The sequence below is a fragment of the Dermacentor variabilis genome, chromosome 3, assembly GCF_050947875.1.
Source record: "Dermacentor variabilis isolate Ectoservices chromosome 3, ASM5094787v1, whole genome shotgun sequence".
Taxonomy (NCBI): Eukaryota; Metazoa; Arthropoda; class Arachnida; order Ixodida; family Ixodidae; genus Dermacentor; species Dermacentor variabilis.
Genome location: NC_134570.1, coordinates 66,943,540 through 66,957,863, shown reverse-complemented (window position 1 = coordinate 66,957,863; position 14,324 = coordinate 66,943,540). Strand labels below are relative to the sequence as shown.

General features: G+C 44.5%; 2 protein-coding genes across 5 annotated transcripts in view; one reads left to right on the top strand and one right to left on the bottom strand.

The window, feature by feature from the left end:
• Positions 1-2,340, bottom strand: part of LOC142575802 (leucine-rich repeat and WD repeat-containing protein 1-like) — a 35,597-nt gene extending 33,257 nt beyond the window's left edge. The window contains exons 1-2 of one of the 4 annotated variants that reach the window (XM_075685464.1): positions 2,064-2,340; positions 1,341-1,563 (exon numbers count right to left, since the gene is read on the bottom strand). In XM_075685464.1, coding sequence (XP_075541579.1) covers positions 1,341-1,563; positions 2,064-2,131 — 291 coding nt within the window. In that variant the 5' untranslated portion in view covers positions 2,132-2,340. The remainder of the gene's footprint in view (positions 1-1,340; positions 1,564-2,063) is intronic. The other 3 variants (XM_075685462.1, XM_075685460.1, XM_075685461.1) reach the window with 3 other exon arrangements.
• A 72-nt stretch (positions 2,341-2,412) lies between these two features.
• MED19 (mediator complex subunit 19) lies at positions 2,413-10,721 on the top strand. The gene is made up of 6 exons (XM_075685465.1): positions 2,413-2,621; positions 2,918-3,071; positions 3,193-3,292; positions 6,911-7,022; positions 7,943-8,046; positions 10,302-10,721. The coding sequence occupies exons 1-6, from the start codon at positions 2,444-2,446 to the stop codon at positions 10,374-10,376; spliced, it is 723 nt and encodes a 240-aa protein (XP_075541580.1). The 5' UTR covers positions 2,413-2,443; the 3' UTR covers positions 10,377-10,721.
• Positions 10,722-14,324: the final 3,603 nt, after the last annotated feature.

Sequence of the window (14,324 nt, the reverse complement as noted above, 5' to 3'; positions counted from 1 at the left end):
ATAAGAGCGCATGTGTCCTGCCGGAGAAAATTTTTACGGGCTCGGAACGAGTTAAGGGGTTGAGGTGGGAGCGGAATAGGCGGAAGATCAGGATTAGGAGGGCAGTGTGCCTGCTGGTCAGCAGCAATGTTGTGAGGGTTCGCTGAATGGCCTTGAATCCAGTGTACCTTGACGCAAGTAGCTGTTTTACTATTCATAGTGTATATTGTCTCGCAGATTTCCATTGCCTTGTCAAGCTTCTCGAGTTCCTGAATAGCCGCTAAAGAATCACTGAAGATATCTAGTTGCTTGATGGTAGGCAGCTTAGATGTCGCATCTTGCACAGCGTCGTGGATGGCTTGAAGTTCCATTACTAGTGCACTGGCTTCCGTAGATAAATAGCGCTGGTGGCCGCTGATGAAATTATGAGTAGTACTCAGGAATGATGTCCTTCCGCCGTCTGGGAGAATGGCAGCATCCGTATAGACTTTGCAGGTGTTAGCGCATGATGCATCGACAATATTGTGTTCGTCAATAGTACCTGTTGTATCGCTGCATCGTAACTTCGTTGGCTTATTAGTTGTGATGCTGGTGAATTCCCAGGGAGGCATTGGATAGGGCTGATTGTCAATCCGAGAGCCGCGTTGAAAATGAGCATGCAACACAGCGACAGCCGGGATAAGTTGCTTTTTTATTTCACGTGCTTTTTCACGTTGCAAAATTAACTCAGCAATTGTGTTGAGCTGGGCATGTTCCTGTAAGGTTGGTATCGGAGTGATGCGAGGCAGTGCTGTGATTGTGCGCATAGCATCGCGATTATTCGTGCTGCCATTCACCTGGATGCAATGTGCCATTGTCACATCCATGTAAATGCAACTTCTGTGACGAGTGGCAACTATCCAGACAATGGCCAACAAGGAAATGGTCTTACATAAAGGAAGTGTTGTGATTACAAGTCTTGCGTTTGTCACATGCTATAAAGAGGCCATTTGCAGTTGACTGCTTGTGTCAACACATACAACTACAACACATTTTTATGAGATACATATTTTGATCACACAGTGCACTCTCATCTTTCTCTCCCTCGTTTTCCTTTGTTTAACATTTGCTCGTAGATGCAGAGAACACATTATTTTAGTACTGCTTTTCACAGAGGTGCACAAAGTCTAAATAAATATGTAGAGCTGCATTCAATTTACGTGTTATGAAAATGCAATGAAAGCAAAGCATTGCAACAAAGAGTTCAAAATTTGTTTCAATTAAGTGGGATAACAAAGTAGAAGAGTTTGGATCACGCAGACAAGCTGAAAGTGCTTGTTAGGAAGTAACTCATGGTATGAAGACAAAGTTGTAGAACTTACAAGGATGGGATTACCAGCAACCAGCAGCTCTGTCAATTCAGTGTAGTCCTTTAGAAAGGCCAAGTCATTTATCAAATTCTCCTCCACATTCAAGCACTTAAGTTTGGGAAGGTCAAGGTTGGGGATATCTCTGATTGAATTTCTTGACACATCGAGGCTCTCCAAGTTTTTCAGTCCCTTAAAGCAGCATGGGTCCAATACTTTGAGGTCCCTATTGCTCAGGCTGGCAAAAAAAAAAAAAAAAAGACGTAGTATTTTAGGAACTGTTTAACCAGGTGAAAATATTCAACTGACATAATTGAATTATCAATTGAGCCAGTTAAAACAATCAGAGACCACCTATAAAGCCATAGGCATTGGAATTGGGTAAATATTGCAGTTAAACTTATCATTAATTTTACATGTAACCTAATGCTGACTCAACGACGTCTAATATAATAATAATGCGTTTGCACAGTTGTTGTGAATTAAAAGTTCGCCTCCTTAATTGTCATGCCTGGTACAACCTAAGCTTGTTTTCTGCACCTGAATAGAAGACTCGCCTCCCCATGTTTCAAGTAGTTAACATGCACGTGCAGCAACATATCACTCAGAACAATCACAATCTCCTCCACTTTCTCCACTGGTCACCAATTAATGGTCATCAATCATACAAGCCATAAATACTTTCTCCCACTTCGTACGGCAAAACGTGCAGACGCTCCCATTTTCATTAGAACTTACTCTAGTTCTTTCACGTCGCTTAGTGATTTGCAGGAACTGAGAGAGAGGATGTCTTCAGTTGAAATCATTTTTGCGCGCCAGAGCAAGACATAAGACTGCGCGAGAGGAGGGACAGAAATCTCCGTCGGACACGATGGGACACTAAGGATATTGTGGTTTACATTTGTGTTCACGCAAGTGTTAAGCGTTATACTCTATACTATATCTACTAAAAAGCTTCTGTTTATTAAGCTGACTTTTAAACAAGAACGAACAACTAAAGAACGTTTTTTGAATCCACGTCTCAAGCTTCCGGCGATTACTATGCCGCACTTCCGGACATCATTACAGAAGTGCATGATGGGAAGGAAAAGTTTTAGGATTCAACATGGCAGACGACAATGGCTGAGGTGGTACGGCGGACGGACCAATATTCTCCAAAATCGAGCCCTCGCGGCTCCCGCTCGCCGGTTGTGTCTCGTCAGGACACAACCGGAACACTTAAGACGACAATTTCTCTCGGCAAGACTCCAGCCATTGTTCACAGCGGTCCGTTTTATCTCATGAAAGAACCTCCAAGTAAGCGAGCACCCTCCGTCGCTCTTTTGCTTGTCACATCCGAAAACGCTATTGCGCCCTGATCACGTTATGGTGATCACAGACAAAACACCCATTGTTCGCCGCGCAGTCGCGCGTAAACGTCGCTTCTGCTGCTATAATTTGAGCTAGCAAAAGCCCCCTTAGCGGTTTCTAGCTGTTCAGCTTGTCAAACCTCTGGGCCTCGGCGTTCGTGCAGGAGCGGTGTACGGTTGCGCGACAAGCTTCGATTTCCGAGTAACGGGCCGCCGCTAACTCGTACCTTTTTCTTTTGCCAGAGAGTGAGCTCACCGGCGCCACAAACCTAATGGTATCATATGGCTTGGAGCACTCCTACAACAAATTCAGCGGTCGTAAGGTCAAGGACCAGCTCAGTGCTTTCTTGCCCAATTTGCCAGGCAACATCGATGCTCCCGGCGATCAAGACAACAGGTGGGACCCTTTTGGCGTCTTGTATAATTGTTGTGCACAGTGCAGCGATCTCTCGTTTTTCACATTGCGCCGTTGCAACGCAACTGGCAGTGATGTCTTATCTCTATTTTTTCGCTTGCAGTTCATTACGCTCTCTCATTGAAAAGCCACCCGTCGGTGGAAAGGAGCTCCTGGCCCTTACCGCTGCCCAACTGGTCGGGTTCAGGCTTCATCCCGGACCGGTTAGTGAAAATAGTAATACACTACAGTGGGTTTAGTCTATCCATCCGTACCCAGAAGCATACAGCGCGCAAAAGAAGCAACCGTAAGTGAGAAGACAGAAGGGAAGATACGAGAAAAACGATCGCATAGCAGGGCTTCGACCTGCACTTGCTGGCCTGTCTACCAGGCATGAGTTAGACTGTGGTAACACAAACAAAAATCAAAAGCATACGTAGTGTATCACAAAGCACGAATCACAGTAACCTAAAAAACAAACATTGAAGACGGATCATAGCTTGAGTGTGTGCGATGGTATCAGGATGGTATACATATAAAACTGCACAAAATGCATGGTACAGCCGTGGCCACGTCTGTGTAGAGCACGCGAGCAGACGGCCTTGCTCTGCGGGGCGACACCATGCGGCAGTTGCGGGATCTGACGCACTGTGCCCAGGAGCATGCGCGGCCTAATAGACGTGCAGGTCGGCGCACGCTGCTTTAAACCAGAAATTATGTTGGTAAGCGCACGTGTTTTGCCGGTTGTGCGCATTACCGGAGGGCGCCACCTTACTACGCGCGATGACAAGGGAATTGAGCACGTGAGTGATAGCGTGTGCGATTCTCTCAGGGCACTTGATATGAAAAACTATGTCTTCACCAATCCCAGATAATGTTATCGGCCAATGAAATGACAACATCGCATGCGTGCTGCCTATATTAGACATAGAAGTCAAACCTTTTCGCAGAATTTATTCGCAATGGCTCCCCGACTCACAGCGGATGAGCGACGCGCAATTGCTATTATGGCAGGCACAATGTCCCAAAGAGCGATAGAGTCGGGCGCGTGTTATCAGCTGAAACTCGTAATCTTTTGGCATAGCGATACCGAGAGCGCCCTGAGAAAGCGTACCTATTCGGTTAAACAACTGCCCGTTTCAACGTTGCCACTCGTGCAATACAGTTCTGCATGTCTATTAGGCCGCGCATGCTCCTGGGCACAGTGCGTCAGATCCCGCAACTGCCGCACGGTGTCGCCCCGCAGAGCAAGGCCGTCTGCTCGCGCGCTCTACACAGACGTGGCCGCGGCTGTACATCCAGTGCACATAACGTCGGCAATTCTGTTACATACATCGCTGTTGATGAACAGGTGTTTCTCCTCCTTAGTGATTTGCTTTTGTTCTGTATTGTACGTTACTGGATAGTGAGAGCTCACGATTTTCTGCCATCTGTCGCTTTGGCTCTTCCATTTCTCTGCATCAAGGGGTCGTTGGCCTTCGTGTTTCACTGCCCATAGTAGCTTCATTTATTTCCTGGTTGACAGTGTGCTGTTATCTTTTCCTTTTTTTTCTCTCAGTAAAGCTATCCTCTAGCCTGTGCCAAGAAATGGTCTATGTGTTGACTATACCTAAGTATGCCTTGAAAATGGTAGCTTTATAAGAGCTGTCCGAACAAGAGTCATGTCAACGAATGCAAAAATGGCCATAGTTCTGTAGTCATTGTAATTGTGAGAACTATCTACACTCTTTGTGTTGGCACTTGAGGCAGAAAATAATGACAGGTTTGGTATGAGCTGCTACCAGATGCATGCAATGTCAGTGGTAGGAATGCTGCTACAATTGCTCCCATCAGCCAGATTCCATTGAAGCTGCTACATTCATGTTACAAATGAGAGAAAACTGCACCCAGGACTAGCCATGCCACTAAATATTGTAGGAGAAGTCTAAGAGGAGTTGCGGTCAATGTCGTGTGGCAATTGACACCACCTTATGCAAGGAGGGCCGTCGCATCTCCTGCCATTTATAAAGTTAAATGAGCTAAAAGGTTACTGAGCTAGTCCAGTCCAATGCGTGCTCATGCATGTTTGCGAATGTTTGCGGTCTGCCATTAGAAAACTCTAGTGCGTCATAATTGCAAGTTGTGCGTCATTTAGGATGAAGTTATGTTGGAAAAGTAGTGCATGTTTGGGCCATTATACATTGTTGGCGGGTCCTGCATTTGTGCTTCATACCGGTGGTGTTGCCTTAGTGGGAGAGGTGTTCCTCAACCAGTGACATGCAGTTCACACATTTGGCGCAGCCACTATGCCATGGTGCACTCAGGAAACAAAAACTTACCCCCTTGCATGTCATTAGCTCACATTTATCATTGTGGGCTCACAATGCAGCAGATTTGTAGCTTGGCCATTTTACTAGCTAGGCGTTCTTAAGCCTAAAATAAAATTGGTCATATGGCCGCCCTGCATGCCACATGACTTTATTGCCACGAGTTTCTTTTATTTTGCATTTGTGTGGCTTGTTTTACTGCTGGAGATGCATAGTATTTTCTTATTCAACCGTGCTGGTTGACTCGGTGTGGCCACATGATGATTGTAATTTGTGTGTGAGTGGCCACATATACAGATTATCTTTCTCGAGAATATTTGCAATGACGTGTGGCAGTACTCTGGAATTATTTTTGGCGCGTGCAAATAGTCAGCCAATAACCATTCAGGATCATCATTGTTGACTACTGCAGAATCTGCTCCAGTCCATCATTTTTCGTGCTATAGAATCTGCTCCAGAACATGCTTGGTCATTCCCACCACTGCAAAGTCTGCACAGTGTCAGTGCCCAGTTGTTATTAATCTGCACATCAGCTAGAAACAGTGCATGCTTTGGGTTAATAGGCTTCTCTTCTCATTTAGTGTTCTGCAGTTGCTGTGCTTTGCAGAAGTTGAGGTGGTGTCACACTTCACTGTCATTCCTTTCAAAGTGCTTGCAAATTTAACTTCATGCATTTAGTTTTATTGTGCATGTCCAGATGTTCTACAAAAAGTTACTGGTAGAGAATGGCAATTTCTACCAGGAGACTGGTAGTGAGTGAAGTGACGATGGTTTAAAGGAATGTTTAACTTCTTTTGTGTGTGTGTGGGTGTGTGTGTGCGCGTGTGTGCGTGTGTGTGAGTGAGTGAGTGAGTGAGTGAGTGAGTGAGTGAGTGAGTGAGTGAGTGAGTGAGTGAGTGAGTGAGTGGGTGAGGTGGGTTGGCTATTGGTGTTCTTTGCCAACTGTAATGGGTGAAATATGTTTTAGAAAATATAGCAGAAAAACATTTCTGTAGCCCTTTCCAACATGCCATTAGATTTAACCCAGGACGCGCACTTATGAACCCACTTATATAGTCACAATGTTTGTTTTGATTCACCGTGTCTGCATGCATTCTTCCACAAAAGCACACGTTTCCTTGTGTAGGTAACCAATATGAAGATTGGTTGTAATCATGCTTGGCTTTCAGAAGTCAAAGTTATATTTTAATAAATTTAATTTATATATATTTTTTAATAATAAACAAGCTTAATTATCCAAAAGATCCAGAAACCATGTCATCAGTGCATAGAATAAAGTTGTGTGAGTGCCGTTCATGGAACTTTTCCAACCATCACCGCAGTTCGTCTCACAGTTCAGCAAAATTTAATTTTCACCGTTGTGTTGTTCTAGCACAGATAGGCAAACTTGATAAATGCTTGTGGGGATCAATTTCCGAAGGTGTGGGGCGGGCATAGGTGGCACAGTGGCGTGTAAACAAAGTGCTGATTATGGCATGTCTACTTAATGTGAGTTTGCCTGTTCTCATGTGCTGCTACTCTCAACACTTTTTTCAGCTGCCTGAACAGTATCGCATGATGAGCCAGCAGCCACAACGAAAGAAGCACAAGCATAAAAAGCACAAACACAAAATGGGCGACACACCCAATCATGAATCTCAACAGCAGGGTGAGTGTGCACACTAGACAGTTTTAGTTCAGCGTATGCTAAGCAGCGTACATATTTTTACAGTTTTAGTTGGCCTGCGAGATCTTCAGATCTCGGAGGCCATGTGCCGTCGTTGCGGCTATTTCCCGTCTGCAGTGATAGGTGGTGCTGACATCTCGAATGCCTCTTTCGTTAGGCTTCGACTCGTTCGAAACGAGAAGCGATCTCGAAAACACCACAAAATTATCCATAATACTCTCTCGTCGAAGCAGCCTGAGACTAAGCAAAAGTCATTTACACAGTCATTTGCTACGAACGAAGTGCATTTTACAAAAGCAACGCCAAATTCAATTCGAAGCAGGCAGCCGGGACCGCCGCCATGTTTCACGCCAACTCCGCAAACCATGCAAAGATGCCCACGCTAAATCTGAGAAATAGAGTGCGTACGACATACACTATGGGTCGTTTAGCGTTCTGCGCATGCGCAGTGACAACCCGCTATTTGATAGCGTACGCTAAACTAAAGCTGTCTACTCTGACATCCATAATAGACTACTTGTCCATGAGGTAAACCTGTTGTCTGTTGGACTCTTACTGCCAGTGATGGTGAACGACCCTTTTCTTAATTTGCAAGAGTGCGTCTCTGCACTGCACATTTGTCCAACTAGTGGCAGCACCAGTCGTGGTGCAAATGAAGACAAAGTGCTAGCTGCACATGCTTGTGAGCGTGGTTTCATCAATAGAGCCACATCTACACTTTCCATGTCACAATACGAGCAAATTGTGCTCATGCCCACTGATTGCAAAAGCGACTGCACCGCCATTAGCTTTGAAAACTGAGTCATGGAAAAGCCAACATTACAGCTATCAGAAGGGTTCATTGTGCCACAGTAAAATCTCCCCCAGCTGCTGCGTGACGAGCTTGTTCTTCTTTTTCTTAGAAAATGCCTCAGATGCCTCCCACGAGAAGAAACACAAGAAGCAGAAGCGACACGACGAAGAGAAAGAACGGAAGAAAAAGAAGAAAGAAAAGAAGAAGAAAAAGGTAGGTCGCCTTTCCATGCTGCTCGCAATTGTCGCATTGGCTTAATGCTGCAGTCTGAGGTGGCATGTCTGACTCGATCCATGGCGGCTGCATTCCAGTGAGGGAAGAATGCAAAAATGCTTGTGTACCAAGCTTTGGCTGCAAATTAATAAACTCCAAGTGTTCAAAATTTATTAGGAGACTAGGGGTGCGCAAATATACTAGTTTTTTTCAACCGAATTTTGAATCCGAATCGAATAGCGCCAAAAGCAAATTGAATATGGAATACTTTTCTGGTAGTTTCTGAGTAGTAAGCAGCCGTTTTCATTATTATAGAATGATGTTCACATCCTAGAAGTCGTAATGTTGGCAAGTGCTTTGGCATGTTATGGAACATTGTTTACTAAAAGCACAAATGGATCATAGCAACAAATGAGCAGTTTTTTTCCATACACAGGACTCTTCGGAAAGCGCGAATGATTGTCATGTAGTTGGTAAACTCTAGCTCCTTGAGCGACGAAGCTCACTCTTATGTACATTCTTATGATGTTTTTGGCCTGCACTATCCCATGAGGATGATCTGTGCTATCCCACAAGGCTTATCATACTTGTTTTCATATTTTATGTTTGATTTGAAAGCAATAAGAGACATATTCATAATTATGAATAGTGACTATTCAATTCGAAGACCGAATGGAGCACGACACTATTCGAATCATTATTAAAAAAATTCAAATATATTCGCAGACCCCTACTGGAGACCTCCACTGTGGTGTCTCTCATATGCCAGCTGTCACTTGGGAGACATTAAACTGCATCAATCAGTCACTGAAAATCGACCCTGATCAGAAATAGGAACTTATCGGCTAGGAATGCCAAGAAAGCACATTCAAATAACAGAGGGAAAAAGAAAGCAGGTTGTTGAAGAGCTGTGTTGCGTTAGGTTTTTACCCAACACAACTGGGTTTTTACCAAGTATCACATGGTTTTGTTATTGCTGGCTCTCTGATGTCATCAGCTATTTGTACTGTTGCGACACCAATTTCCTAAGAATTCTTGTCGTAGTTCCTGAGAATGGAACTAAGTAAACGCTCATAAAATATCTGGTTCGGATACAATATTACGAAAGCATGATTGGAGCACACTATTGCCGACCATGTAGGTGGCATCAAGCATTATGGGAAATTGAAAAGCCCCATGTATGCAGCCCATGGGCTGCATTTTGGCTGCCTCTGTACTGATTTCTAGCACGTGTTGCATAACACAGTTACAGTGTGTCTCATGATGAGCCTGTGGCAATGAAATGGCATTTATATGTATTACTACTACATAGAAAGAAAACATGCCTAAAGCACTGACAGTCTTCAGTTCTGCAGTTGCAATGTGCACAGTGAAGTTACTAAAGTTACAAGGTTAATTAGGACAATTTAGGTAGTTAAAGAGTATGCTGGCAATTATTGCATGGGTCTTCATGTCTGGCAGTGACGTCAAACTTGGCCAGCAAAAATTACAAGTCTGTCCTGAATCCCGTTGCTGAAACACACACCGCATCTATACCTCAGTGCAGACCAAAAAGGAAAAAATTTGCCGACGATTACAATACTTCCTAATGCGAAATTTGAGCGCAGCTCCATACGTGTTTTCATTTCGCGATATATTGAGGCATTGCACCGAACACCACACTGACTGGCAGAGGCGCAACATGCGGTGCTGTACTGTGTATATAGACGGCCACACAGTTTCCACTTCCCAGCAACTGCAGCTAATGCAACCATAATCTTTACTGGGAAACGCTTGCGGCAAACACTATACAAGAAGTCACACTTTCTAGTTCTTTTTTTTTTCTTTCCCCCACTCGGCCCTCGCCATGAAAGAAGACAAGCTTTCTATTTATTTTTTTCCCCCCACTCTGCTGGTGCTGCCGTGGAGGCATGGACGTCTGTCATCGCCTGCAACGCTCCAAGTTCGCTCTTTCATTCTTCACTGTGTTCATTCGCTTGGTGAAGCCAAGCGACGACACCGACACTCGGCACAGAAACGGGCACCTAAGTGCTGCGCTCTAAGAAAGAAAGTGTCTGCGTACTCTTAAAAATATTTGTAACTGTGTTGCGTGGCAGAGTTGCTGCTTTGCTGCAAAAATATAATCTGCCTAGATAAAATCGCACATAGCTACAAGAATAGTCCAATATTATGAATAGTATCAGTCCAGGTATTAAATGCATGTGCTCCCTTTGCTGAGGTTGTTGTAGCCAACATTTGTCATTTTTGCTTTGCAGAAGCACAGTCCTGAAGCCACACCAGCCAATCCTGGCAACCCAGCACTTCCCAACGGTTCCCAAAGGGTCATCTAAAGGTTCACAAGTTCAGACACAGCGCCCAGACATGTCCATTCACGCATCACAACTGTACCATTGCCTTTGCCTTAGCATGTAAACCTGCCAAAAAATATACAGGGGGGCTGGATCTGCGCGGTGCTTTTTGTTGTCTTTGCAGCATCCTTTATTATTATTTTCTTTGTTTTTTAAACTGGTTCTGTTATGGCTAGTGAAGCTTACTGATCAACATTTCACTCATCTAAGTTTTAATATGCTATTTGGCACATTGGTTTTTACACATACAAAAAAAAAGAACACTTTACGAAATTTCATCAAGTTTTATGCAGCATAGCTGTGAATAAAACATGTAGAACTCGCCAATGTGCTGATGTTGGCATTGTCGCACACGTGGGCTGCATCTTGGGCCCCCTTCACGGAGACATATGTTTGCCTTTCTATGCTGAACTGCCCGCACTGGCATTCCAACACAACAGAGCATGCAATGCGTTTACTACAGAATCCAGTGTTGGATTTCATTGACAGTATGCAGGCACAGAGCTAGGTCAGAGTACATGGAAGAAAAGTACTGCTCTCTATTTGGCGAGCGTGTGCCCTAAAGGTTACAGCAGCAAGCACGGTGCCATTCATCAAATAGTATGACAGTGCTGGCAGCTGGCTATATATATACATTATACATATACAGGGCAACATCCTAGCTTCTGGATTGATCAGTGTTTACCACAACAGTCTGAGAAAGTCCTGCCTGTCTGACATATACACCAAAACTTGACAGATGCCTCATGCTAAAAGCTCCAACGCTTATAACATCACTTGATAGTGCAAGTATGTCTTGTGTGAAAGCAGAAACTAAGTGCTGAAGGATAATTTGTCATTTGCACCTCCATCCAAAGCCAACACAGTCCACAACCGTGCAAGCTGTCCTAGACAGTGAATGGATCGAGAAGATTGCTGTGTAACTGGGGGTTTAGCTACATCGGCTGTTGGCCAGATTATTTGAGATAGCCATACTTGTAAATTTTGAAATGTGACTTCTCTAGGCAAACACTTGAGGAACACTCCCTTCAATGAAAAAAAAAATAAAATTGGTACTTTATTCACAGCTGCACAGTACTGGAACAATATTGTGTGCTACTAGTAACACCCGAGCTGTCTTGCATGCTTTTCATTTGCAGAAAAAAATTTCTTGCAGTGGCATGCAAACAATCTGCATTGGTTCTGCACATCAAATGTACTGGTGTTGACTATGGCAGGTTTGTCAGATTTAGCTGTTCACCTTCTCAAGTCTATGAAAACAAGCTATACATTTACAGCAAAGGAGTATTTACTAGGCAATGCATGTTGTGCCACTATAGCCGTCAGCTCAAGAACCATGCAGAGAGCTACTGCGTTTACCTGTGTATAGCCTGTGCCCCTGTCTATGGACCTCTGAATGTTGGGAAGTGCCAAGTGGCCGTTGCAAAGCTGCCACGCTGCAATGAATTTGCGTATTCTTTGCAGCTGTGACTGCATGACTCTGCACCAGATGCTTGACAGCGCTCCTTATGCTGTGCCAGGCTAATTAGGCACGGTGGCAAGAGCACTGCAGGCTGTGTACTTCAGAACATCTCATGTCTGGTTATTCAAAATCTCGCAACATTGTTATCCCCAGAATTATCACACAATACCACCCCAGTGCTAGCAGACAGCCTTGTACCCTGTCAAGATTTCAAAGAGAAAAACACATCTTGTGTGCATAAATGTGGTATAGCGCCAACTCGGTACAGTAGACTTGTGGATTGTCAATTGTGCTGAATAGTACTCCTATTTTACAAGCTTCAGCAACCAATCACCTAAACATTCCTCTTATCTTGAGCTTTGTAGCTGTAAAAACTTGTGCAAGATGTAAACCATAGAATGACATATCCTGCACAGAGTCCCAGTGTAACAATTTGTTCCATTTTAGTGAATTCTACAACTCTCTACAACAACTCTCAAAGGGTAATGAACCTTAATCATGGGTGAATGGACTTGCATAGACCTTTGCACTGGGCAGTGCTGGCCTCACGAGAAAAACATCCACCAAAGGGAAACGTACGAGCTCGGCTTGGCGGAAACGCGTGCACGAAACACTGTGGTTGTCACTTTTCTTTCCAACCACTACCTTCACTGCAAGAAACAATCTCGCTTCCCTGGACACCTTGCACTTAGTATAAATTTTTACATACAATCCCACTTCTAAGAATCCATTGAAGTTTTTTAACCACAACTGCACAGGTTTAAAAAGGTCTCAATACTTAAGCATGCCCAGTGCACAGCCACCACAGGGTGCACTAAGAATGCACCACACAGCATACTTGCTGCATACAAGGACCATAGTCTGTACCACAAGAGTGGCACCAAATCAGTGCAGTCTATAGGTTGCTGCTGGCGACAGATCAACAATGTCCTCTTAACGAAATGCTGCCTTCAATAAAAGGTGGGTGTATACCATGCACTGGTGGCAATTGGTTTAAGTGAAGCTTTGGCAGGCCCGTTCTTGTACTTTGCAAAAGATACAAGAAATTATTACTTCATTGGTACTTGCGAAGAACGCTGTTCTTGTTTAGCAACCAAGTTGGAAACATTTGAAGTGGAGACTCCCCTTGGCCAACATAAACTTGTGGCGCTTGAACATGCGTAGCACGTGCAAGGCGACAGTGCAAGGCGACAGTGGGAGTGGCGACAGTGCAAGATGGAACGACCATGATGCCATGGCGCTGGTACGACAACAGTGTGACAATAACAGCAAGACAACAATGGGACGACAAAGCTGGAATGACCACAAATGCTGACAGTGTGACCACGAAATGACAACGCAGTGAAGACAGCAGAACAATGAAAGCATGACAACAAAGGAATGAACACCATGTGTTTGCGTTGGAGCTCACGTTACACTTGTCATATGCTACCCCGAAACACCTCGATTTGCACTATTCCGAGTACTGGCTAATTGTGCAAGACTTGTCCAGTAGAGGGGAGAGAAGAAGCAAAGAAAGCTCCTTGCCACAGTTCAGGCCAATGATTGATCATTTGTATTATTACTATAAATAGCATAATAATAGCATATAGGTAGCGCTCTCAAGTACAGTAGTCTCCCACTAATTAGATTTTTTCGTAAATTTGATCTTGGCCGGCACTCGGGCATTTCTATAGGCTTGAACTTTTTTTATCCTAAAATTGGCCTTTGCCGGATAATTCGCATGCACTTGACGCCCTGGTGACCGCGATAGTGACCCCTTTAGTAGCAGCGTGTCTAGGTGAAGCTTATGGGGACATTGAATGCGTTGAACACGCCATCTCCCATTGAAAATGCCTATTTTTGGCCTGCACAAGGAAGACTTTCAAGCAACAACCATAACTCATCCAATTGTCAGATTAAGGTATTTACCCAATTATAACGCACACCTTGCTTTAATGTGCTGGCATTCTTTGGTTACCTCGCATATTTTTTGGACACTATCTGTATAGCAGTTTTCCCACCCACCTCGGTCACTCGGTAGTTTGTGGTCTGATGGGTAGCACATTGGGCTGCTGTGCTGAAGCTTTGAAACCAACCATCTGACCAACTTGGGTCACCAAACCACTTACACACTGACATGGGTCAATGTAGATCTGGGACAGGGTAGGTACCACTGTTCAAATAGACACACTCTTGATGCCAGCTCAGAGTGCTGGGTACGTGCCACTCCGTCTGTGCGATGTGGTAAACATACTGGCAGCCATTCAAAGCTGTTTCCGACATTGCTGTCGTGATTTAAGCCCTGGTTTCACCCAAAGCGCATCTTGAATATGGGTGTAATCGGGGCCTAGTTCACATTCTTTAATTATACACACACGCCATGCACCATGTGGTGGTGCTGGTGGTAACAACTTGACGATCCGGCAAATTCATGGCCTGGGCCTAGGCTGCCCCCGAGGAGGCCCAGAGATCCTGTCTCCTCGCCG